At 39.6% G+C, this 25,558-nt stretch overlaps 1 protein-coding gene across 1 annotated transcript in view; it reads right to left on the bottom strand.

Moving 5' to 3' along the window:
- LOC137295359 (uncharacterized) overlaps positions 1-8,569 on the bottom strand; it is a 76,475-nt gene extending 67,906 nt beyond the window's left edge. Inside the window, exons 1-5 of the mRNA XM_067826673.1 lie at positions 8,558-8,569; positions 2,763-2,915; positions 2,304-2,655; positions 853-1,159; positions 532-658 (exon numbers count right to left, since the gene is read on the bottom strand). Coding sequence (XP_067682774.1) covers positions 532-658; positions 853-1,159; positions 2,304-2,655; positions 2,763-2,915; positions 8,558-8,569 — 951 coding nt within the window. The remainder of the gene's footprint in view (positions 1-531; positions 659-852; positions 1,160-2,303; positions 2,656-2,762; positions 2,916-8,557) is intronic.
- Between the last annotated feature and the right edge of the window lie 16,989 nt (positions 8,570-25,558).

Here is a 25,558-nt window from a genome sequence, read left to right as displayed (position 1 = left end):
AGTCCGTGAATATCATGTAAAGGTGATTGACCCGCCACATTGACCACACCGCTCTGAGCCACCATGCCCATTCTGAACGGGCTGATTACTTCTGGCAAAAAGGATAACTGAAAGGATAACATTTGTCTAACGTTGATTGGTGCATCCATGAATAAACGACCCTTTGCAATAATGTGATCTGCCAGTCGCTGGAAACAATGTGGAATTTGGACATGCCGGTTCCTTCTGTGTAGTCTGTCTATTCTAAAACATATATCTCTCACAATCTCTCCTCCAGGCTGAATGACACTTTGACTACGGTATAACTATGGTTTGGATGACACGGTCTGATGAGCTAGTTGTTGGCTCTGTGTCTAGATTTACAACACATTTTGAATGAAAGCATCATTTTCTATATTAGCATGCAGCCATGCCACCGAAATGGTATATTGTGTGCCTCCTTTTAGTATAAAGTATACTATACCAATCCGTCAATAACAATGCTAAATTACTTGAGGATTAACTACCATTACAGATTAACTGATTACCAACCTCTGCTCCCCCTTGTGAAGTGAGATGCCCTTTCCCGTAAGTGATCTCTTCGCCAGTGTGGTTGTCAAACACTCGCCACGACACAGTGTCTAAGCCGCTGTGGTCGTCATAACTCTCCCACTCAAATCTATTAAGCAGTCATAAACAGTAACCATATACTTTCTATTGATCACTCAAAATCTAAATACTGCTATGAATTCTATACATGATCAAGTAGTATTATTTATCACTGGGTGAAAAATGTTAAATAAGAAGGAATGATATTGAAAAGAGAACATGTTCTCTTGTTGCCGAACGCCGCAAAAAGAGTTTGTAACTCACGTCATGGTGCTCAGTTCCTCAATGTTGTGTACACTGACATTGAGCCTGTCCCCACGAGTCAGCCACAGGTTCTCAATGATAGGAGGTGACGTGTCAATGTGGACGGTCACTGTCTCCTCCAGATACTCCCCCCGGAAGTCATAAGCCCTGATCCAGTAGCGGAGGGTGTCTCCGTCTACCAGAGGGGGCGAGATTGTGTGGGACTGGTTCAGGGAGAGGCTGCTGAAGTAGGAGTGATTCAAGTGATCCAGGATTGTGCTGCCTCCTGCATGGTCTATTTGGAAGCTCACACGGTAATCCACAATGCCTGGAAACAACAAATTCTGCAGTAGCAACCTGTCCTTGTTTAGCTGAAAATACTACTTACGCTTTGATTGAAAGCATTGCACACCTTGATATAAAAACACACCTATAAATAAGTGGATTATACAATATAAACATTTATTAGTGGATTATCAAACCTGACCATATATTAGTGGATTGCAAAACATAAACATATATAAGTAGATTATAAAACGAGCCGTTATATAAGTGGATTATGGAGTGAGAGTGAGTTAACGTAATAGTCACATTGGCAATATTTCAACCATATCTAACTTGCAAGATATAAATTCACATAGACACAATTCAGTTTTAAAAACCTGCCGCTGAAGAGCAGTAAAACAACTTGATTATCACAGAAAGAGAATTAAAATTGTTATGGAACAATAAAACTTGACAACAACTGAGATGACCATTCGATGGACTATCGGGACTTTCCGTACCTTTGCTGCCTACATGGACCCTAGCCAGATTTACACCATCCCTTCAACTGCTGGCGATTGTGATAAAAAAATCTAAAAAAACTACCAAGAATACAATGTTTAAACAGTTTACACCCCCCTCCCGGAGGATACAGCCACTAACTATCTGAGTTGTTAATTTAAAATTCCAATCAAGAAATATTATTCATTTGCAAATCAAGTAATGAATCTAATTCTAATAAAACTGCAATAGTTAAATGAGAACCTATATTATTAAAAAGATCCTTCATAGTTGTTAGCCCTTGTGATGGAATATTCAATGCAGTCAAGCAAGACATGGTTGGCCGTGATTCTATCTTACAAGGGATACAAAACGGAGGATCCTCACCTTTAAGCCAATTCGATACCACACTTGATGACCTCCTCACATCCGGACTGACAACCCAAGTAGGTGTAACCAATATAGGGCTTTTTCAGAATGTAATTCATTAATACCTACTTGAGTGTCCCACATCTTCAGCATCAGATCACGGAGTGGATTATAGAACACTCCAATATATAAGTGGATTATAAAACATGAATATACATACGGGCATTTTAAAACAGGAGAAGTGGATTATAGAACGCTAAATTTATAAAAAGGATTATTAAATATAAACATATATTAGTTGATGGTAAAACATGAACATATATGTAAGTGGGTCCCACCTTGCACATTGGGAACTGGTTTCACCCCCCTGGAGAAGCCATTGTCATCATACACAGCCTCAACATTTGACACTGGCACTGCCGCCTCCAGCCACTTGTTGCTGTGATGTAGTGTATTTATGTAATGATTATCCCAGTGGATGGTCACTGAGTCCGATGTCCACTGCCACTCCCATGAAGCAGGCTGAGCAGCTGACGTTGCACGTAAGACGGTATTAGGAACCGTCTCCACCTTTGACTCCACGTCGAAAATTAATAGCCTTCTGCCGGATCTAATATTCCCTGCCTTATCATGAGCAGTGATTTCTACTGCGTAAAGTGCAGTGCCCGGCAGGGTGATGTTACCAGACTTCTGAAAAATGTAAAATCAGCTTTGGGAAATTTTGCAGAGGCGATTGTCGAAATTTGGTTTGACATTTGGCGATTATTCAAAGTATGTTGTATGTAGACTATAATTACCGTCGTGTCATTGAATTCTTCAGTTACAACCTGTTTCTTCATTCTGACCCCCCCATCACTCATGCTGTACTCCATTTCAAAAGCTGAGATGGAATAATGATGCAGTCCAGCAATGTCATCTTCCCATCCATCCCACTCCAGGACAACCACATCCTGAAAGGTTGGTAGCAAAAGAATGTCTGTACCAGACACTAATGGCTAATGACATCAGCTTCAAATACTGAGGTATGTGAGAGGTCATAATGCTAGCAGTCACTGCAGACCAATAAGTGACATTTCACCAGGTAGAGAATAAGAATGCACTTGTAACAGAATGTTGGTAATTAGTATCTTGTTACATGTAAAAACATCATTATAGTAGACTAATATTAATTACGCTAAAAAGTAAATCTAAATATAGAATTGTTTTCCTTAAATACTTGTGTATATTTCAACAGTTGCTCAAATCTACTAGCTCCTTGGTAAGGTCAGCTTCTGTGAATAGCGTGAGCAATCCAGTCGTTCGTTGCTATAGGTTCATTGTCACAGGGTTCATAACAAGCTTGTTATGTTGTTATTGTTCTCTGCTTTTACATGATATCTTCAGTCATATGGACACCATGGTCAGAACGTTTGTTGGCCAGGCGGCATATGCTTTGTTCTCGGTAATTCTCTGCCTTTACTTTTTTTCACTTTATTACACTAACATTCAGCCATCTAACCCTAGCAGATGGTTAATAAATTCTCCTGTTGAATATGCACCAGGCTCAATAACACTAAGTAAAGAACCATTTCCATATTGTGTAGCCACTGTGAACACATGCGTGGAGAGAAGGAACATTTGTCTCTGAACGAATACACACACATCTTGTGCCACACATACATACCAGCACAAGTGTGCGTCCAGGTTGTATACACCTACACGTGTCAGCATTGGAAGTGACAGAAGATCTAGTAAACGCAAGTAAGACATGATCTATTCCTCTAAAGTGCAGTAGCAATACAGAACTTAATCATCAAGTCAGAGTTAGATATACCTTAGCAATCTTCCTGTCTCATCCATGGCAGATGTTGATGGGGTTAAAGCAAGACTGACACAAATGAAAAATATCCGTCTAAACGAATATGAGATATTCTATTTCATGAATCCTTTCTCTTTGAAAAACGTCTCTGATCTGAATCATGAAACTCCTCTGTTTCATTAGCTGTATCGGGAAAAGTTTCCAACCAGTGTTCAGCAGTTTCATAATTGAGAATTCATTGTTGTACAAATATAAATCAAGTATCCAAGCCCATCGTTCGATGGTCCACTAACTTGTGAAATATTTTAATCCAGTCTGCTGGGCTTCTCTCTAACTTGACATATTATAATATCAGTGCTCCCTTCCCAGGAATGGCCATAGTCTGGTTAATGATTACATCTGGTGTGCAACAGCGATCGCTTCTGGGTCCCTCGCTATACATCAGTTGTATAATCTTGTTTGAGCGGCACGTTTAGGGGTACAGTGCTGAAAAAACTTTGGGTAACAGCTTCTGTACTTCTGTATTTCGTGAGTTTTAATTTATTTAAATCGTGTTGTTTTTTCTTGTTACATTCGATATACATATGGTTTCAACGTACTATTTCACCAAAGCGTGCTGAAATCTGGATAGGCGAAGAAGCCAAGTGGCTGACACACTACATTATTCCAATAGCTGGTTACATAGATGCAATAGGTCGACAGTAAAGAGTAGAATGTAATATATGACGACATAATGTATGATTGTTGCTTGGTGTTGGTTATGCCTGGTAACCCAGTAAGCTGTTGCAGGATAGCAAGTTACATGAACTCGTCTTACTTTGAGTATGTATGTGTACAGGTGTTAGTAACTGAAAATGGTTACTTTTGTAAATGACTTACTTTTGTGTAATGAGTTGGGAATATCACTATTTGTTTAGTTATCCAAGGCGCTGTTACCGTATAAAGTGGTTTAACATCATATCCTTGAGTATAAAACTACATACTTGTCCTTAGATTCTTATAGTTCTGACATACGAAAAGATAGTGAATAACGTCTTCGTTATAATGACCGCATGAACGCTTGGATGTTTCCCATATGCGTCGATTATATCTGTCCGCGTTTAGCTCGTTATAACCGAGCTTGGGGTGACAGTAGATGATTTGACAAAGTCTAGTTCCGAAATTCAATTCAAAGTAATTATGAGTTTCTGCTTAGTCCAGAGAAATAGCGTTAACAACTCCATCAGACAATGAATTCCACAACATAATTGCGCTTTGAAAAAACGATTGACAATATATATGTGTTCTACAGTTAGTAGTTTGAATAGAAGTACTATTCCTAAGATTATAGCTGCTTAGTTCAAATACTCTACCTGGTACAAGATCGTTCAGAGAATCTTGAGTCAGACGATCGTGTAAAAAGTTATGAGCTTAGAGCGATGTCGTCTTTCTTTCAGTGTGAATTGGTTTCCCTGTATAGCTTATCATGACTTGTGCCACGAACCGCACCGCATAGAGATCTTGAGGCCTCTAAATGTACATTCTCGAGTAAGGTTGCCTGTTCAATCGTACAGTTATGACTGCAGTAATTAAAAAGTGGTAAGATAGAGAAATTATATAAAGTATTTAGAGTTTTCCGAGATAAACGGTACTTCAAACTTCTCAGACAGTTTATTATTGAACTAATTCTCTTTATCACGTCGCCTGTATATCTGCATGTTTATGGTTATCAACTTCTTTAATAATTGTGCCATTGATTAATAGGTTCGATCTGTCATAGTATTGCATTTTTCGAGTGAATGATATCATCTCAGTCCTACTAGGGTTAAAATAGCTTGTCACTTTTTAGCCCACTCTGAAAGTTTTGCCAAATTTCTGTTTATAATTGTGGCTGCTGCAACAGGGTCATCTATTATACCATATGTCGATGGATCATCCCCTAAAAGGCGAATGTTGCTATCTGTACCGTCAACAATGTCATTAATATAGATGGTGGACAGAAGCGGTCCTAAAACGGAACCCTGGGGAACACCAGCTTCCACAGTTTTGATATCTCAACTGTGACCATCTATTACACTCTCTGCATATTTTTATCTGTCGCACCAGTTGTGTCAGCTATGGGGATGTCGGTGTGCTCCCGAGAAGTCAAGTAACAAGAATGTAAAAACCACCCTCAAACTGATAACGGGCTAGAGATATCATAGAAACCTCATTTGAAAGTGACTTTTGTTTCACAGGCGTTGAGTTTTGTCTGATTATGTACTCAAACTTTCTTGTAAGTTGGATTGTGTTTGGAACATTCTCAACGAGGTAAGGATATGTGCAAATCAGCCTCAATCCCCGCTCGCATTCACTGAAGTGTGTGCTTTACACTACTTAAAAAGTACTCTTAAACTATATGAGTGATATAAATATTTAAGAAGTTCGAAGGAACATTTCACTCACGGAGTTGTCTGCTCCATAATTTTTTTCTTGTCAGGCCAGTCTATGTGCCTAAAACGGACCATCAGAAAAGACTGAGATATTCATCCAATACATCTGGTTCGTCCTTAACAGTTAAGTGACAATTTATCGAAAAGGTTACGCAACGCCTCTGACAGCCTCTGCGACACAACCTCTGATATTGACTCGCCTGGTTCACCTCGCCTAGGTGTGAATCGTGGAAACCCAGTAAGAATGTCGCAGACGGGAGATTGTGATATAGTTTCCTGTGTAATAACTACAACGCTTTCACCCAATGTACATATGAAAACTGCTAAGGCTGTTTCTCAAGTTTTCTACCACAAGTCAATGAAACGGTGAAATTGTTCAGCCAGAAAATTGTTCAGCTGGAAAGCGGAATTTTGCATCAAAATGACAAAACTGATGAATTAGAGCAGTACTCCAGGAGGAACAATATTCGGATATTTGGGTGGTAGGCAGAGCGCGATGAGACAACTTTTGATATTGTCTGTACTATTGGGGAGATGACTGGGGTGGATGTAGTAAGTGATATTTGGGTGGTAGGCAGAGCGCGATGAGACAACTTTTGATATTGTCTGTACTATTGGGGAGATGACTGGGGTGGATGTAGTAAGTGATATTTGGGTGGTAGGCAGAGCGCGATGAGACAACTTTTGATATTGTCTGTACTATTGGGGAGATGACTGGGGTGGATGTAGTAAGTGATATTTGAGTGGTAGGCAGAGCGCGATGAGACAACTTTTGATATTGTCTGTACTATTGGGGAGATGACTGGGGTGGATGTAGTAAGTGATATTTGAGTGGTAGGCAGAGCGCGATGAGACAACTTTTGATATTGTCTGTACTATTGGGGAGATGACTGGGGTGGACGTAGTAAGTGATATTGTCTGTACTATTGGGGAGATGACTGGGGTGGACGTAGTAAGTGATATTGTCTGTACTATTGGGGAGATGACTGGGGTGGATGTAGTAAGTGATATTGTCTGTACTATTGGGGAGATGACTGGGGTGGATGTAGTAAGTGATATTGTCTGTACTATTGGGGAGATGACTGGGGTGGATGTAGTAAGTGATGAACCAAGACCAACATTTCTACATTAACAGAAAACAACGGGAAATCATAAACAATCGCAAGAAGTGAAAGGATCAAAGTTTTCAAAGATCAATCATCAAAGATCGTCCTCAATGAGGATGTGACCAAAGCTCAATCCAAAATATCTGCCAGATGCAGGTCTCTCCTCAAAGATGGCAAAATGAGTGGTACCTGGACGAAACGTAGTGTGTTCTTCGTCAAGAAGGACAACCACATTCAAACTCAGCAGTTTCTCTCAACTTGAAGAATGTTTGAAGTGGGTTGATGTGGGTGCCATGGATGAAGATGATGAAATGTAACTGCACGAATAACTGGAGCCAAATTACATGATGCTATCTGATTCTCTTGTAGCGATCGCGTCAGCTCACGATCTGTTCAAGTTATGCAAGAAAACATCTGAAACATATTAATAGATTACTCGCTAGTTGGCGAAGACTGTGATTGAGAGAATTACCGTTATCAAAACACATTTTCTCTGCACCTCCTAGTCCGCCAAAAAGATTCATCGATGAGCTCAAGGAAATAGTGTATAGATGTACATGGAATAATAAAACTGAAAAAGGTCTAAAAGGTCAATATACCTAGAAGGTACGAGGACGGAGGCCTCAGAGTGATTGACATTAAATGTTTCATCAATGCTTTGCTGTTGTCATCATTGAAATGTCACTCAAGGAAAACTTCAAGCTTTAATAACACCTTTGCCATAAATCTTTTACACGCACGACAATCCTCACTGCACACAGTATCTGCTTGTAGAGTATTATTTGAAAAGCACACCTTTGACAGTGATGACTTAGAACAAATCTTGTGTCAACGACTTTGGTTAAATCATTTTTATAGATCCTCATACATGATAAAAATTGGTTCTATGGTCAGGGATATTTCTAATGAAAATGGATTCATCAGCTTCAAATATCGAAAACAGAGGTACAAAATAAGGGGAACCTTCTTAGATTATCATAATTTGATAAATAACATTTCAGGAAACCGGATACACCTATTAGGAATCTCAAATGGTTCAAGGATAGTCTGTGATGAATTGATCGAGAACAATGTCCCTGAGGCACTAGAGAATTGGAATACTCTCTTTCAACCTGATATAATTTGCAGAGATGTATTCAGACACTACAGGAAATGCACAAATGGTTTTAAGCTGTTAGATTTTCAATACAGATGTATTTACAGTATAATTTCTACAAGGAAAGAACTACTGAGCAGAAGCTATTGGATACTAATGCATGTATGTTTTGTAAAAATACCTCAGAAGACATATCGCATATGTTCTTTTACTGTGTCAAAATTCTTTTGCTTTGGCAAAATGTCGAACAATTTCTAAATACCCACCTCCAGTGTAAGTTTACAAAATTCACTATAATGTTTGGAGTGTGCTCAAACAATGAAATACTAAATCATATTATACTTCTAGCCAAAATATTCATTTATCTTTGCAAGTATTAAACAACATGCGTCCTCTTTTGAGAGACTTCTTAGGTTATTAAAAGAGATATATAACTTATATAATTTAGATCCCTGTATAAGGAAGTGGAAACATATACCTCTTAAAACCTACCAAAGCCTCAACGATATTAAATATTTTGCCTTTTATGCAATATGAGAACTGAACACCTGGTGTTATCCATATTTCATAAGTACTTGCTCAGGATATAGTCAGAGCTGTACATTCCCCTGTGCTAATCTGACATATGACATATATGTGCGCATATCACTTTTGCCTAGCAACCATTGTTTCTGTATTTTGTCGTCTGTGACGTAATTGAACAATTGAACGTCTAAAAGTTTCACACTCGTTTCGTGAAAGTCATATGACACACTTGCTCGTGTAATAATCTCTGTATAGATAATCTTACGTCTCTGTCTGGCTAATGGTAGTTTATCAATTGCGGGAGCAGATGCATCATGACTTTCCAGGAGAAAACATTATGTGAAATGAAGGCCTTCCATATATTATATGAAATTTGAGGAATTACGTTTACGTCAGAAGTAGGCATCTGCACATATTATTTGACTCCGTGTCTGGTATCTATGGCGGTAACATGATCCCCATTGTGGTCTATTCGCAGGTTTTCGATGTATGACAGGAGTACTTCTGTATGGAGTCAGCGGTGACTTGTGGGTAGTGATTTGCTTCATAGAAGCACATGGGGGCACGGCAGGCTGTTGACTTGTGGGTGGTGATTTGCTTCACGGAAGCACATAGGGGCATCTGTGTGGTGACTTGTGGGTAGTGATTTTGTCAACGGGTGGATAAGGTGACTGGAGAATTAGCTTATGATTTTGATGAACATTACGTTGACGAAGACAAATGAATACGTTGATGAAGGCGAAGGCATAGTTTAGTTGTTCAAACTTCTTTAGTTGGTTTCACAAGACGTGACAAACAAGTATACATGAATGACGTGAGCGGACTTCCAGCTCAACCCCGGGGCCTTTCCTGCGAGCGGCATAATCCTGCTCGCGGTCGTCCCTACAGGGACAGTCGGAATGCCGGCCTCCATACTCACGTCTGACCTCCAGTACAGATGTGAGCATACATATATATAGTTTTTAACAACAATAGACAAGCAAAGATTCAACAATGGACAGATAGAGAAACTAATAGCACTTCCTTCTACAGTTGATGTGATGACAGACACAGCCAAGGGGGATGACCAATAAAGGCCATAAATGTCATATACAGTAATTAATGGAATTGACAAAGAGGAACAAGGTAGCTGACAAAGCAATGTACTCTGCGGTACTGATAAAGATCAAGATTGTAGATTGAATAAGAATAACTAAATATCATATAGCCTGGCTAACATAGTTTTTGGTCTGTAGAAATATTTGGACATGGCTGTCCTGAAGTAGACAATACAACAATTTGCTTCATGGAAGCACATGTGGCACGTCTGTCTGTGGTGACTTGTGGGTGGTGATTTGATTCTCGAAAGCACATGTGGCGCGACTGTCTCTGGTAACTTATGGGTGGTGATTTGATTCACGGAAGCACGTGGCACGTCTGTTTTTGTTGACTTGTGGGTGGTGATTTGATTCACGGATTCAGGAAATATCCGAAAAAATTATTATCCAGATCTGACGTATATGTTTAGCTTGCAAATATACACACTTCCAAACTGCACCATAAATCCTTTTTCTTACAGATGTATGTTTCAACATTGTCACGAGACCAGTAACATCCAGTTACACCAGTAACATTACCACAGCTACGTGTTTTTCTCACTATTCTCCCGAGACATCATTATCCTCAAGAGTGATACATGTGCTCGATTGTTTCTATTTCTCTACCACATAAAGTACAGAGGTCATCCTGGTTAATACCTATTTCTCTGTCACATAAAGTACAGAGGTCATCCTGGTTAATACCTATTTCTCTGTCACATAAAGTACAGAGGTCATCCTGGTGAATACCTATTTCTCTGTCACATAAAGTACAGAGGTCATCCTGGTGAATACCTATTTCTCTACCACATAAAGTACAGAGGTCATCCTGGTGAATACCTATTTCTCTGCCACATAAAGTACAGAGGTCATCCTGGTGAATACCTATTTCTCTGCCACATAAAGTACAGAGGTCATCCTGGTGAATACCTATTTCTCTGCCACATAAAGTACAGAGGTCATCCTGGTGAATACCTATTTCTCTGCCACATAAAGTACAGAGGTCATCCTGGTGAATACCTATTTCTCTGCCACATAAAGTACAGAGGTCATCCTGGTGAATACCTATTTCTCTGCCACATAAAGTACAGAGGTCATCCTGGTGAATACCTATCTCTCTGCCACATAAAGTACAGAGGTCATCCTGGTGAATACCTATTTCTCTGCCACATAAAGTACAGAGGTCATCCTGGTGAATACCTATTTCTCTGCCACATAAAGTACAGAGGTCATCCTGGTGAATACCTATTTCTCTCCCACATAAAGTACAGAGGTCATCCTGGTGAATACCTATTTCTCTGCCACATAAAGTACAGAGGTCATCCTGGTGAATACCTATTTCTCTGCCACATAAAGTACAGAGGTCATCCTGGTGAATCTATTTCTCTACCACATAAAGTACAGAGGTCATCCTGGTGAATACCTATTTCTCTGCCACATAAAGTACAGAGGTCATCCTGGTGAATACCTATTTCTCTGCCACATAAAGTACAGAGGTCATCCTGGTGAATACCTATTTGACAAAGAAATGACTTCGTTGAGACTATTCTGTACATTATTTTAAATTGAAAATTCCTTGGTTATTTTCTATGGTAACAGCATTAATCATTGTAAAACAGCCAGCAAGATAGGTATGGGGTAGAACAGTAACAAGCATAGATTCCCTCGAGTAGAAGATTTTCCAATGATATTGTGTGACTGTCACATAGCTGTGAATAGACAAATTTACAGTCAGCTCAGTTACATATTTGTTTGAGGGCAGTACAGTCAGCACTGGCTAATGTATCATAAATGAGGTGTTGCCTTACCAAGATCAAGATATTGTTTAGGTTTGTACGTCAAAAATCGTAAATATAGCAGACATGTTTCATGAAGATTGAATTCTTTTAGTATAAGAAAAGGTTTCACGTCACCATATCTGTAACAATATCTGGCAAGTTTCATACCTTTTTATCCCCCGACATGTAATGCGAGGGGATATAGTCCGTCTATCATTAATCATTTTGTTTCCGGAGCATAACTCAAAAACCGTTCAATATTTTTAGACCAAATTGATAGATATAATAGTCTCAACTTATGGTTGTGCCTTTTGCTATTTACAGATTTATTTGGCATTATTTGCATTATTTTTTTTGTTGTTTTTCCATGAAACGTTTGGTCTTAGTTTAATGGTTAGATGGGCTTCCTTTCCGGAGTAGAACTCAACAACCGTTCAATACTTTTTTGCAAAACTTGGTAGATATATCAGTCAGAACCTAAAGTGGGCCTTTTGGTATTTACAGGGTCTTGTGATTTATGAGTTTCTCAGTTTCCATGGAAACGTTTCGGACTTAGTGTCAAAAGTGGGAGGTGTGTTTCGTTTCCGGAGCACAACTCGAAATCTTTTAAATATCTGTTAACATCTTCTGTCATCTTCTGATGACTCTTGTTTTATACCACGAAGAAACCTTTATGAGTGTATGGTACAAAATTCAAAATTGGTAGACATATAAACTCTCCAATGCATTCAGTATGTGACTGCCACAAGTGTAGCAAAACAAATTTTGAATATTTTTGGTGTGGGATAAAAGTTTTTCTCCTTCAAAGTTACAGAGATCAATGTCCCCAAAAGGCGATAGTGTTTGAAATACTAAGGGCTGCCATAATCTCTTTACTGTGAAAAGACTCATTTAATCTTCATATAGTTGCCAAAAGATGTGATACCTATCATTTTCAAACCCATCTTTTCATAGTCATAAATTAACAATTCTTTTCATTATTCATAACGGTTGCCGCACCAGATAAACTTGAAAAGGATGGTATTCAAACGATTAAAAAAACACATCGATGGGCTGGGAAGCGCCATGAAAAGGGGGTATTCTGCGATCATAATTCTGCCTCTCAAAAGGTAAACTTCTGTTTGACCATGAAAATAATATTTTTCTGATTTTTGAAAATTGCTGTTCAAAGTTTAGTGAAATCACTTCATCTAAGTTAGTTGAAAAAGTAATACCCAGAATTTTGAACGATTCTTTCGACCAACGAAGAGGAATATTGCGACAGAGTTGCTCATTAGAATTTCGCTCAAAACCAAACCATACTGGGATTGTTTCATCACAGATTTAATCCAGACACGGTAGCATGTTTTAATAACATAAGTTCAGGTAGTCCCTTTTCAGATCCTTCATGTGCAATGTTTCTATCATCTGCGTACTGAAAAGTGAAGTATTCCATACCCGTTATGTTAACAACTGTTGTATTCTTATTTGTTCTAATTGACATAGCGAGTAATTCGACACTATCAACAAAAATGTACGGGGCGACCGGGTCACCTTGACGACAACCACAACCTAAAGCGAAAAAATCTGATAATGTATCTGACTTACAGCTATTGCTTTGAAAAGGTTTAACTGAATTTCTAAGGGCAGGGCCAAAGTTAAAGGCTTTCAAGGGTTTGCCAATGACGTCCCACTCAACTGTATCGAATGCTTTCTCAAAATCAGTTGCGAATGTGAAGACCACGTTCTTCACAGTAATGTATTAGATCATACAGTATTCCAGTATGTTTCCCAGTACATCTATTTTATAAAATCATTTTGTGTTTCACTTATATCAGGAAGACGTTCTCCAAGCAATTGCAGCGGATGCATCATAAATCTTTGGTTTTCAAGACTACAACTTTTACGTCAGTATTACTGCTGACTAGACCTGAGTTATGGAGGATATTTCTAAACTTGACGCTTCAGAGAACGCAGCGTGTACAAATGTGTCTGTTTTTTCTCGGTAAAGCATTGCAATAACGTTTTGTAATGACAAATGAATAAGTGTTATACTGTTTTACAAATTCAGATGAAAAGTGCAACGCTGAGGGTTTGGGTGATCCTGGCACCGTCAGCTTGGTGAGACTCACAATCAGCCCTTGCCCCTTCTACATGCAGCCCTAACAGCGAATGGGACTTCTCCCAGGAATCGCTGCCTAGTCGAACCAACCAAGATTTCTTTTTCGGAGAATATGCAGGCCTCCCGACATTGCAGGATCCATCATTATCCAGAGTGTCAGAAGGGAGGTCTCTGCTCCCCGTTGAGAACCTGGGCACTTTCCAGAACTGTGCCAAATCAAGGACACTGAGAGCAGTGGGAATTGTATGTGGGATGCAGATGAGGTTCTCATATTTAGCATACTTTCCCAGAATTTTGCCAATCACGTTGCCGTTAAAGGGACAGAGATTTCATTGATATAGATGAATTCGTTTGCTTTTTCAAAAAGGACAGGGTCACATTTGTTGGCTCATAGTCTTCTGAGGCTGTATATGGACTTATTCCAAAGAAGTTTAAAGGCATAATTTTCCATGGTGCCCTGGACATGTTCAGGGTCGTACCATGGATGGACGTCTGAGCCAAAACCACAGTCATGGCGAAGATTATAGTAGAAGCAACGAGCTATGCCATCATGTCTCTTATTTGTGACAAGGGAGGGCATAAACTAACAAGGTGCTGGACAGTCTGTGTAAATATATTACACTATCGACGTTTCATGTCAATATTTTCTTTAAGAATCACATTTAGGCGATGAAAGGTCGTGGAAACCTTGAGGAACCATGGATCCGCAATTTCAACCTCGCAACGGAAGAGAAAGTGGCTCTGCCGTGTTTGTATTATAACACAACAGATTGTCTTAAATGTGGCATTGAAAAGCCCATGTCTAACACAACTCCAGGCTTAGATGTGTGTTTTTAACTGCTTGCCTGCGTCCATCCGGACCTATTCATTGACTTAAGTTTACAATTTGCTTGACCTTTATCCATGGTTTTGCAAACGTTGCACAATACTCCTTCCAAAGACGGGGATACTTTTTCTGTTGTAATGTGCTAAATAGTGTATATTATTAGGTTACATGCTAGTTTTAAATATCTTACTGTGAAATACTAGATGTTTTACTGTACTTTAGTACTTCCTGTTTTAGTCACGATAAGGCTGAGAAAGACAGGAGACATGATTGTTCTTAAAGCGCTATAAACATTTTTTCATAACAGGTTATCGATGTGGTACAAATGTGAAACCATATTTACCTCTAATATTGCTTTAGGTGCTGTTAGTAAATTGTCAGTACATCCATCGACTTCCGTGCAATGGTAGGGCTTATCAAAATCAAACCCCATGCTGACGGTCACGTCGTGACTCTTTCCCTGGTAATATTCGGTTCTCAACTCCTCCGTTTCTTTGTTGCGGATTTTCACATACCCACCATTTGTGGTTGTAAATTTGAATGTCATCCTGGATATAAACATGAATGTAGTCAGGTAAGGTTACAGATATCACAGGTAACTACATTAGATATCACAGGTAACTACATTAGATATCACAGGTAACTACAATATGTATCACAGATAGCTAACTGCACTAGATATCATTGTAAGTACATTAGATATCATAGGCAACTACATTTAATTCATTATCTTTGACGCAGGTAGTCGTGCTGAAGAAAGAGGTTTCGTCATCGCTTGAATAGGAAACATATGTCCCCAAGTGTACAAGAATGGATCCTTTAACTGATTCTTACATGTCTCCTGTCTTCAGTTCTGATGGGAATGCACTTCTGTTACTGATCTCCATGGTACATCTCACTACACCCTGATGTGGGTCACTTTCTGATTGTCCGTCACAGGGAAACACCAGGTCCACGATACGGGAATCATCTGAATTTGTAGGAGTAACAGGTTTTAAAACATATTTATGTCTCAGCGGTTTACTATGTAAACATGTAAACATAAACCATTATAGGAAACAAAAGATACACATACTTCTTGCGACACTGTACTGAATATCAGCGCTGACGATGCCGACTCTGTAGTCTTCAACGAATTCATGTCTGTCTGGGACAGTCCCTGACTGGATAAACTTTGTTTTGAAGTCATATGTTAGTTTTGTTATATTCTTAAGACTTGTCCATGAGGCTTCTTGTGTGGTGACGGTGTTGGCGTCCAAAGGTGCCTCGGCTGTCTCTAACCCACTCCCAGACAACAACAGATGGTTCCACAACACCACCGGTCGCGCCTCAACTGAAGCATAGATTATGCAAGAAAGTCATCATTTAGAGCTTGCCTCGTTGTCATATTGTTGACTTTTTTGGCAAAACCTGATGTGGCATTGCAATAAAGATGATACATAACCAAGCGTTAGTAATATAACTGGAATGGGAAGAGAAATATAATTCTCGCTGATAAGCAAACAACAGACCTATCTGGCAATTGCGGCCACCGAACCCAGTGGAGCAGTTGCAGTTATCAGCAAGTTCAGCTTCACAAGTTCCCGGATAACACCACGTGCTGTCTGGCCTCCAGGAACAGGTCTCTGTTACAATGCAAGGGATTCTCTTTTACTATATATCCAACTATTAAACTTACATGTCCATCGTTTCAACAGAAGATATTGTACCTTAATCACGGTTAGGGTTTGTAGTATATTAGACAGATACACATGACTGGACTTACGAAGACAGGCTCGAGAATCGCTCGAGGCAATGTATGCTCGTAACCCTGGAACTTCCTGGACAACACCCGTACATCTGGAACATGTCTGGCCATCGTTGTGCGGACATTCCTCCACATCGCAATGCTTTATGCGAGGACATCCTGAAGTACAACGGGGCATGCTGGACACGGGAATACCCTCCAGAGTTCGAAACTGAGATAAACCGAGTAGGGTCGGCAGACAAGTAATGTATGTTAGAAATAAGAAATAACAAACAAACACACAAACAAACAAACAAAAAATACACTTTGGTTACTTCAACTCATGCCATATGATGAATACCTAATGAAAATACACATATGAGTCCTTCATTTAAACAATCATCATTTCAGTCCAAGGCCAAATTATATAATGTTGGTTACGTAATACTGTAACACACTGGAATGTTCACGTAACCCATGTGCTTCACGCAATACTTATGGGTCGTTCACGCCTGTTCACGTTCTGGAAAGGCCCAAAGCACACGGAGACATTTCTAAAGACGAAAGACCAAGACAATTCCGTTTTTCACAAGACAAGACTTGGAATTCAGAAATGACATGTTATTATTATGAATGGTGAAGAGATGTCTCAACGTCGGTGCTAACTTGGACCTTAGCCACACGGTTGTTATTGGACGTATGAGGAAGCACGTGGCTACCGGTAAAGTACGGAATTGCCCAAGACGTAGACGTCATAACCAGTAATATGAGCAGCAGATGATCCAGCTTGATCCACAGCAACTGGAACTGTTGTCATCATTACACATTTGAATGGAAGCTGCACCAGGAAGACCAACAGAACAATATAGAGGGAAATGGTCGCTTCGCTTAATGCAATGTAATGCACAAGACGTTGTCATTGACACACCAACTTATAGAATGCTGATTAAACAATAAATATCTCGGTGCATTGGAGGTTGTCACCAAAAATAAGCCTTAAAGAATTGACTTAATTCCTCTTTTGTAACCCCTTCTAACCCCGGAATTTACATTTTGTGGCAAAGTTCATATTTATGCTGTCATCAGAATGTCACGGGAACGTATGTGCAAAAACTGGTCTTGTCCATATTTTCGCAATTTTAGATTCTGTTGTGCATGTGTATTATCAAAGATGTAATGCTATATACATCCACAGTTTCATTCTTAGATCGTGTATGTACAAGTGAGTGAATGAGTTTTGTTTTACGTTGCACTCAGCAATATTCCAGCCATATGGCGGCGGTCTTTATATAATCGAGCCTGGACAAGACAATCCAGTGATCAAGAGCATGAGCATCGATCAGCGCAATTGGGAACCGATGTCGTGTCAACCAAATCAACGAGCCTGACCACCTAATCCCCTAAGTCGCATCTTACGACAAGCAGAGTCGCCTTTTATGGCAAGCGTGGTTTGCTGATGGCCTATTTTACCCATGACCTTCACGGGTCGTGTCTTTAAAAGAACATTTGTTTTCATCATAACAGGATATATGCTGGTTTGTGTAAGAGCTTGTATAAGAAGGATTCCTGTATCAAGAGTCCATATTACCAGAGATTACGAACACTTCACAGGATGTTCACAAACTGACCAAAATGCTTTCGGCCCATATTATCACAATCTCACTGTAATCTAATAAACACACAGAGTTCAATGCACAAAAGAATAACATTATGCGAGGAAAACATCACAGTACGGTAGCATTCCTTCTTGTTATCGCTGCCTCTGTAGTTGTATTCATCATTTGACTCGAAACAGTTGTCGCACGTGATGCAGCGTTGACTCTTACAGTATGAGATGGCCGAACACTCTGAAACATATTTCATCTATGTTAGGAACAACAGCAAAATGATTAGGTCATGCATTACTACACTGTCGAGTTGGCGTTAATTCAGTTAACATAACGGGTGATTTTGCATCGTCCGACAAACACTGATGAACACAACAGGCCCGAGAGGTTTCATGGTTTACTACTGTCGGATATGCGTCAATCAAGTATAAAGATTTGAACAGCAGGTAACTGCTTTCAATCTCCATTCAGTGTTTCTTCATTTGCACAAAACAGCTGCAAACCTTGTCCTATTCTGGATGGTAAGATTAGGATGGGTTTCTGTGTGGAATGAAATGGCGAATTTAAGTCTTTCTTTCTGTACAGCCATATGTTTGATGTTTGATTCATACTTGATCATATCTGGAATAACATTAAGATCCTGTGCGGTATCCGACCAGACTATAAGAGTGGAGAAGGAATTAATGGCAACCTACATCAACACACTCAACCCGACAATATCAACACAGATCAAGGTTACTGTATTCCAAAAGATACCATCAGCCCGTGAACACTCGCATAACTGAGAGTATGAAAGACTTTAATGCACTTTTCAAGCTCATGTTTTCTCTCATGGGAAAAACTACCAACCATACTCTTCCTGATATTGCCTGGTAGGTGGCTAACACCTTTTCCAAGTATTTCATGGACAAGATCAATGCAATCAGACCCTCATTCCCACATCACCATCAGTCAGCTACCTAGCACGATGCCTCAGTGCCACCGAAGAATTTGTTGTGTGAATTTGAACCTTTTACTGAAGAGGAAGTCATGAAACTCATAACGAGATCTAAGTCAACATTCTACTATCTTGATCTGATTCCAACAAAACTACTGCAAAATTTGGATATCCCTCGTTATGGAAACATCTCCTCACTTGAGTTTACGATATCTTATTCATGGCAGTTGCCCATTGTGTTAGACGATTGCTTAATATGCTGACATGGTTCATGCACACGAAGCAGACCTTCTAGAGTAGAGAAAAAAAGGCCTGCTTCGTGTGAATTTCACCAGAAGTTTTTTTGTTTTTCGTGCCAGCTATTTTATAAATGTGTTATTTACATTAAATTTTATTACATTTTCATTAATTCATCATTCATCATTCATCATACATTTTGACTCAATTTAGCACAGTTTCAAGTTAAAAGATGCAGGTAGTCTTCCTGCAGGCCGTGGAATTGGGTTCTTCTCCAAATGCACTGAGTGAAATGGAAGATACAGCCCTTCCATATAACTTGCTTAAAATACGTAACAATGAAATGACCCTATAGTTACCCAGGATGTGGATATCACCCTTCCGATGTAATGGAATAATTATTTCTTTACTCCTAGCAACAGGATAACTGTCGCTGTCATGTAGTTTATTAAATAATGCAAGAAGAAATGGCATAATGACCTTTCCAGATGATTTTATAATTTCTGCTTAAATCTTATAGACCCCAGGCGTTTAATTGCATCAACATTTTTTTCTTCTTTAAGTAGAGAATCCAAAATCTATTTCCCAAATATCACTTGACTCTGAACATATAACACATGGAACAAAGGTCAGTTTTATCATAAAGTGAGTTAAAGTGATTAAACCATGGTTCATCAGAAATGTCGGGTGACGGTTTCCTGGGGTAGATATATTCCTCAGTTCCTTCCAGAATGATTGAGGGCTATGTGTAGAGTTATATAGCCTTTTGCCTGTTTTCTGCTGGCTTAATCTTTTCCACCTTCTATCATTCTATTCTGTCATTTCTAAAGCGCTTAAGACCCTTGCTTGCCTCTAGAATAGCCCTATGGGAATCTAGACCAAAAACGTTCTTAGGTCTAGTTTTACACTAGGGTGGTATTTAAATACAACCGACCGCTTCTAAAATACAATCTACAACTTTATTACAACAGTATTAATTAATGTCTTTTGAAAGATCATCTGTGAGTAAATCTAGCACATGCTTTCTATTATATGTATTACATACGAACATTTGTTTAGCACGTTTTACGTCTATATTTTGGGACGGAATAACTTTCCAGTTGTTTATTATAATTACTGTTTACTCTTTTAAAACTGGGTTCCAGTGGCATGTGTTTTCTTTCAATTCTATCACATTTTCTGAAACAAACAAAGAGCTTAAATAAACTAGGAGACGCAATGGTATAATCAATAACGCGACAGCTCTGGTCACAAATGTACATGAACTGACCTTGTTCATCACCTTTCACACGGCCATTAACTAGAAACAAGTTGAAAAATTAGCAAAAGTTTAAAAGTAGATTCTATCTACAACATTATCTTGAGTTGACCTGGTGTCTATAGGTACTGGTTCAACTTCATGAACATCATGATCAATTCTATCAGCTGGAGCGTCAGGTGGCTGGTTAGCATCTCCCACACGCGCCTTAAAGTCGCCCACAATTAGAACATCACAATCAGATGTATAATGTGGCTTGTCTAGTGACCACTTTTCTGACTGGTGAAAAGGAGTGCATGTTTGTACTTCCTTTTAGAATGTTTAACCTTTTGGTGGAACATATAAGGCAAAAAGTAAAACATCTTATTCAGTATTCAACATATCATAAACAGTTAGCATTTGATATTGTCACATGTATCTCTGAACGGTATTGTGACAGTGAATTTCGTATAAACATGTAGATATCTCCTGAAAGTCTTCCAAGTTAAGACGATTTATGAGCTTTACAGAACTATAACTGGAATTCAAATAACTCAGATTAAGTCAAACTGACCTATGAAGGGTAAGAGATCTGAGTCTTGTAACCCGCTCTTTAGGCCGTCGATATTCCAAGAGAGGAATGTAAACGGAACAAAAGCGTGTTATCACGAGGGGTGTTTTTGGTCATCAGTAACATCAACGGGCGTTAGAAATTGGTTGCAAGTTCGGCCGATTGTCTGTTTTGGTGACATTGTAGGGACGCTTCTTGTTGTGGGCGAAGGGGTGGACGTCGTCGGATTCTCAACAACAAAGATGACGTTGTTCAGGCGTCTCACTGCCTTGGAGAAAATTCCTATTCAAACTGCCGGTTTCCTGACTAGATAGTCTAGTTTTCGGTACCTGAGAGGAGTGATCCTTCGGTCGGGTAATGAAGCCTCTGTTCTTGAAATAGACAATGAGACATTTATCTCTATGTTCACCGATCGTGTCGTGTTGACGTTTCGTCAGATCATTTGATATCTCAATGGCAGACTTCTGAAATTCTAGTCGGAGTTTTAATGCGTTGATTTTATCCTCAGACACAGCGAATTTGACAATTAGGGAGCATGGTTATTGACTGTCACGTTTCAGTTCTACACTGTGCGCCCGTAGAATCTCCGCGCTTTCACAGGTGTGACTAGAATGTTGGTTGAACACGTTCAGCATAGTGTCTTTGTAGTTCTGATATGTCTCGTTTTGGCTGTCTCTCATGTTCCAAAATATCACGTTGTCTCTACGACTAAACGTCTCGAACCTATTGTCTTTTAACTTGTTCCTTCATATTGTCAAATTTCGTTGATAAAGTATCAGTATTTGAAAACTATAATTCCTGTTGGTTTACAGTCCTGATTACGTCCTCCTCAAACATTCCGACACGATTCTCTAGTGTTCTAAACTTCACATTGATCTCTTTCATATCTGATTTCAAAACATTGAGACCCGTGAAGGTCCCGGGGTAGAATAGGCTTTCAGCAACCCATGCTTGCCATAAAAGGCGACCCAGCTTGTCGTAAGAGACGACTAACGGGATCGGGTGGTCAGGCTTACCGACTTGGTTGACACATGTCATTGGTCCCCAGTTGCGCAGACCGATGCTCATGTTGTTGATCACTGGATTGTCTGGCCCAGACTCGATTATTTACAGACCGCCGCCATATAGCTGGAATATTGCTGAGTGCGGCGTAAATCTAAACTCACTCACTCACTCAAAACGTTGATGTCATCTTGCATAGATATGCGAAAATTTTTAATTTCATCGACAAGGTTATTTTTTACATCAATCATATCTGGTTGTGTGACATTATCAGGTCCAGGATTTGACTCGATGTCATTGGAGAGAATCAGTTGGAGGTGAACCACTATACCTGTAGTAAGATTGTCCACGGTCAGATCAGTAACACCTTGATACGGTGCAGTGAACACGGGTGACGTCACCAATGCACAGATGTAAACAATCCCTTTCCCTAGGTAGGAGACGCTCAAAATGTTGGTATGACTGGACTAAAACATTACCAACCCTCATCATAGTCAGTGAGAGAAACAAGTACACTGTAAAGAACATCGTACAAGCACTCAATCTTCACATGTAGTGAAACCTGCTTCTGTGCTGTGTTGTCGGGTGAAAACCCGGCCTACGTGACGGGTCCCGGGTAGGTGTGAGAAAGTCACGATTCTAGCCCTGTAGGTCATCCTTCGAGTTACGACTGATCTCCGGTGTCTTAGAGCTGAAGTAGACGTGTTTGTTACGATTTGTGTTTCTTTTTTCCTTATGTTATAAGCACTTCTTCAACAGCGCGATTGCAATGCAATGTATGGCAGGGGCGTGTAACTCTAGGTCTGTTCACTTATTGTTAGCAATAGGGGGGAGACACTCAAACAATTTCCATAAGGATCCTGATGTGGCATATTTTGAGTCCTTAGATTTACCTTTGATCTCCCATAAAGAATCTCAGACCTCAGAAAGACAATGGACACATGTTTGCATTATAACCGCGGGAAAAACACATCCTAGCAGACAGATACACGCTCCCAAGCAATGGTTTTGTTCACAAGAAAACAAGGCACCAGAACCACTGGAACATTGGGGGCTTGTGCAACAGCAAAATAAAGATTTTAGAAAGAAAACAGTAGACTATTTTAACTGTGACATATGTTGCTTTCAATGACACATTCCTGAAAAACAAAGAGGAAATATTTGTTGGAGGCTTCAAATGGTTTGGAAGAAACAAGGAGGCAGTCAATGCCAAGGCAAAGAGAGGCTCGGATGGTTTCGGGTGCTTAATCAGTCAGTGACAATTCTTGGTAGAAATTCTGAAGAAACCTTAAATCGAGAACATGACGATATGTTATGGTTACTTTTCATCAATAAGCATTTACTACCAGTAAGATCAAGTCGTCAAGCATTTACTACCAGTAAGATCAAGTCGCCAAGCATTTACTACCAGTAAGATCAAGTCGCCAAGCATTTACTACCAGTAAGATCAAGTCGCCAAGCATTTACTACCAGTAAGATCAAGTCGCCAAGCATTTACTAACAGTAAGATCAAGTCGCCAAGCATTTACTACCAGTAAGATCAAGTCGTCAACACGACCCAGAAGCATTTTTCACTGCACTTCTAGAACAAGTCTACCCTTATCAGAATCAAGGCAAATTGCAATAGTGGGAGATTTCAACGTCAGATGCGATGATGCAACCGTTTATATTGAAAATGTTGACGATACAAAAAGGCGGAGAATCCAGTGATGAAGGTTTTAGTTCCTCGGGTCAGCTGCATCTTAACTTCTTAGGTGACTGCAATATGTGCATAGCCAATGGACGAACAGTACAAAATAACTACACATAGGTGAGAAGCAAAGGGTTGGTGGTAGTTCCCCATGAACAGCTGAGCAGTGTTAAAAGCTTTAGAGTTCACCGTATGACAGAAGAGGTGAATGTGGCTGGGACACAGGACATCCCAAAGGCACCTGACCTTTCAACATTGGAAGTAATATCATATCGACAAGACCCAAGCACCCCCAGCATCACAATGCCCTACAGTAGTTCAAAAGAACTCAATGAACTAAAACCAAAATATAAAGTAAAGACTTGCCAACTGACTTTTTCAGCAATGCAGAAGGAACGGCAAAACTTGAGACCACAATACAAAGATTACAGAGCATACTACAAATATCAGTGAATGAAAGAGTTTAGGTTAATGCAGCTTTTGGCAATAGTCCAGCAATATCACGACGGGGAACACCAGAAAATGGGTTTCACACATTGTACCCGTGTGGGAATCAAAACCGGGTCTTCGGCTTGACGAGCGAACGCTTTAACCACTACGCTACCCCACCTCCCCTACTACAAGAGGAGAGATATGTAAATAAAGTTTATAATGCTTTTCAAAAGGTATTGGATAAGGAGATGAAATCCCGTCCTAAGAACAAGATACCTGATGTTTACAAGGTAAACCAGACGAACCGCTATAAACACTACTGCTCAAGCGAACTCCAGTGTATGTGGGACCGAGTGTGCAAACATGAAACAGAATGGTTAAAGTTTCCAAAGAAAACAAACTATAAGAAACAATTGAAGTCACGATTTCTTCCAAACAGGAAACTGACGAAGACTCAACAAAAGCAGAACGAAAGCACGAACTTTCCCAACTTTAGGAAGAAAATAGGAATTGCAAACGATAGAAAAATGAAAAAACCGTTGGATGTTAAAGACAATAACGACGGGTACACAAGAAGTTATCAACATACGGAGTTCTTACATACGGAGTTCATACATCAAGCAGCTGCTTACTACTCATGATGAATATTTTCCATGAATGATTTTAAAGCGATGCTCTTAAACAGCTGAAAAAAGCAACAGCGTATCATCATGAAGCAAACACAGAAACAACAAGCCTAAATGTCGACAACACAATAGAAGAAGTGTACAATGCAGTAATGAACATAAGGACCGGCAAGGCAGCTAGTCTTGAAGGCATTGCCACTGAAATTCTAGAAAACCAGTATTGTGTAACACTGTTATATAATATAATGATATATTGTTTAAAGGTTGAACATTCTGTTTCACCCAGTGACTGGAGAACTGGACTGATACGCCCTATCCTAAAACCTGGGAGTGGCCACATTGACCAATCCGGCTATAGGGGCATCACCTTGCTTTCTACCCCATGCTAAATATAGGCAGGTATTTTGAATAGAAGAATTCAGTCATGGCTTGAAGAAAACAAGTTAACAGAACAGAAGAGAAGTAGCGTGGAACATCTGTATTCTATCTCTACATTGATTAAACCACAGAAATCCATCTAGTAGATCAACATTTTGTTCGCTTTGTAGAGATAAAGAAAGCTTTTCACAACGTAAACAATTATGTTCGTTGCTGAAACCGATAAAACAGGTATCCAGGGTAAAATTCTATCTGCTGTTCACACTATCGCGGACACTCTTCTCAATCTGCATAAATCATCTAGCGGAAAATATTAATTCTCTGAAATGTGGAATCAGTTTCGACAATGCCATGTTATCAATCTTGCTGTGCGAAGATGATATAGCTCTTATAGCTCCGGATGAGCCCTCCCTACAGACTATGTAACTAGCTG

This window comes from Haliotis asinina, chromosome 8 (genome assembly GCF_037392515.1).
Source record: "Haliotis asinina isolate JCU_RB_2024 chromosome 8, JCU_Hal_asi_v2, whole genome shotgun sequence".
Classification (NCBI taxonomy): domain Eukaryota; kingdom Metazoa; phylum Mollusca; class Gastropoda; order Lepetellida; family Haliotidae; genus Haliotis; species Haliotis asinina.
Note: the sequence above shows the minus strand (reverse complement) of the source record. Positions and strands in the feature narration are given on the sequence as shown.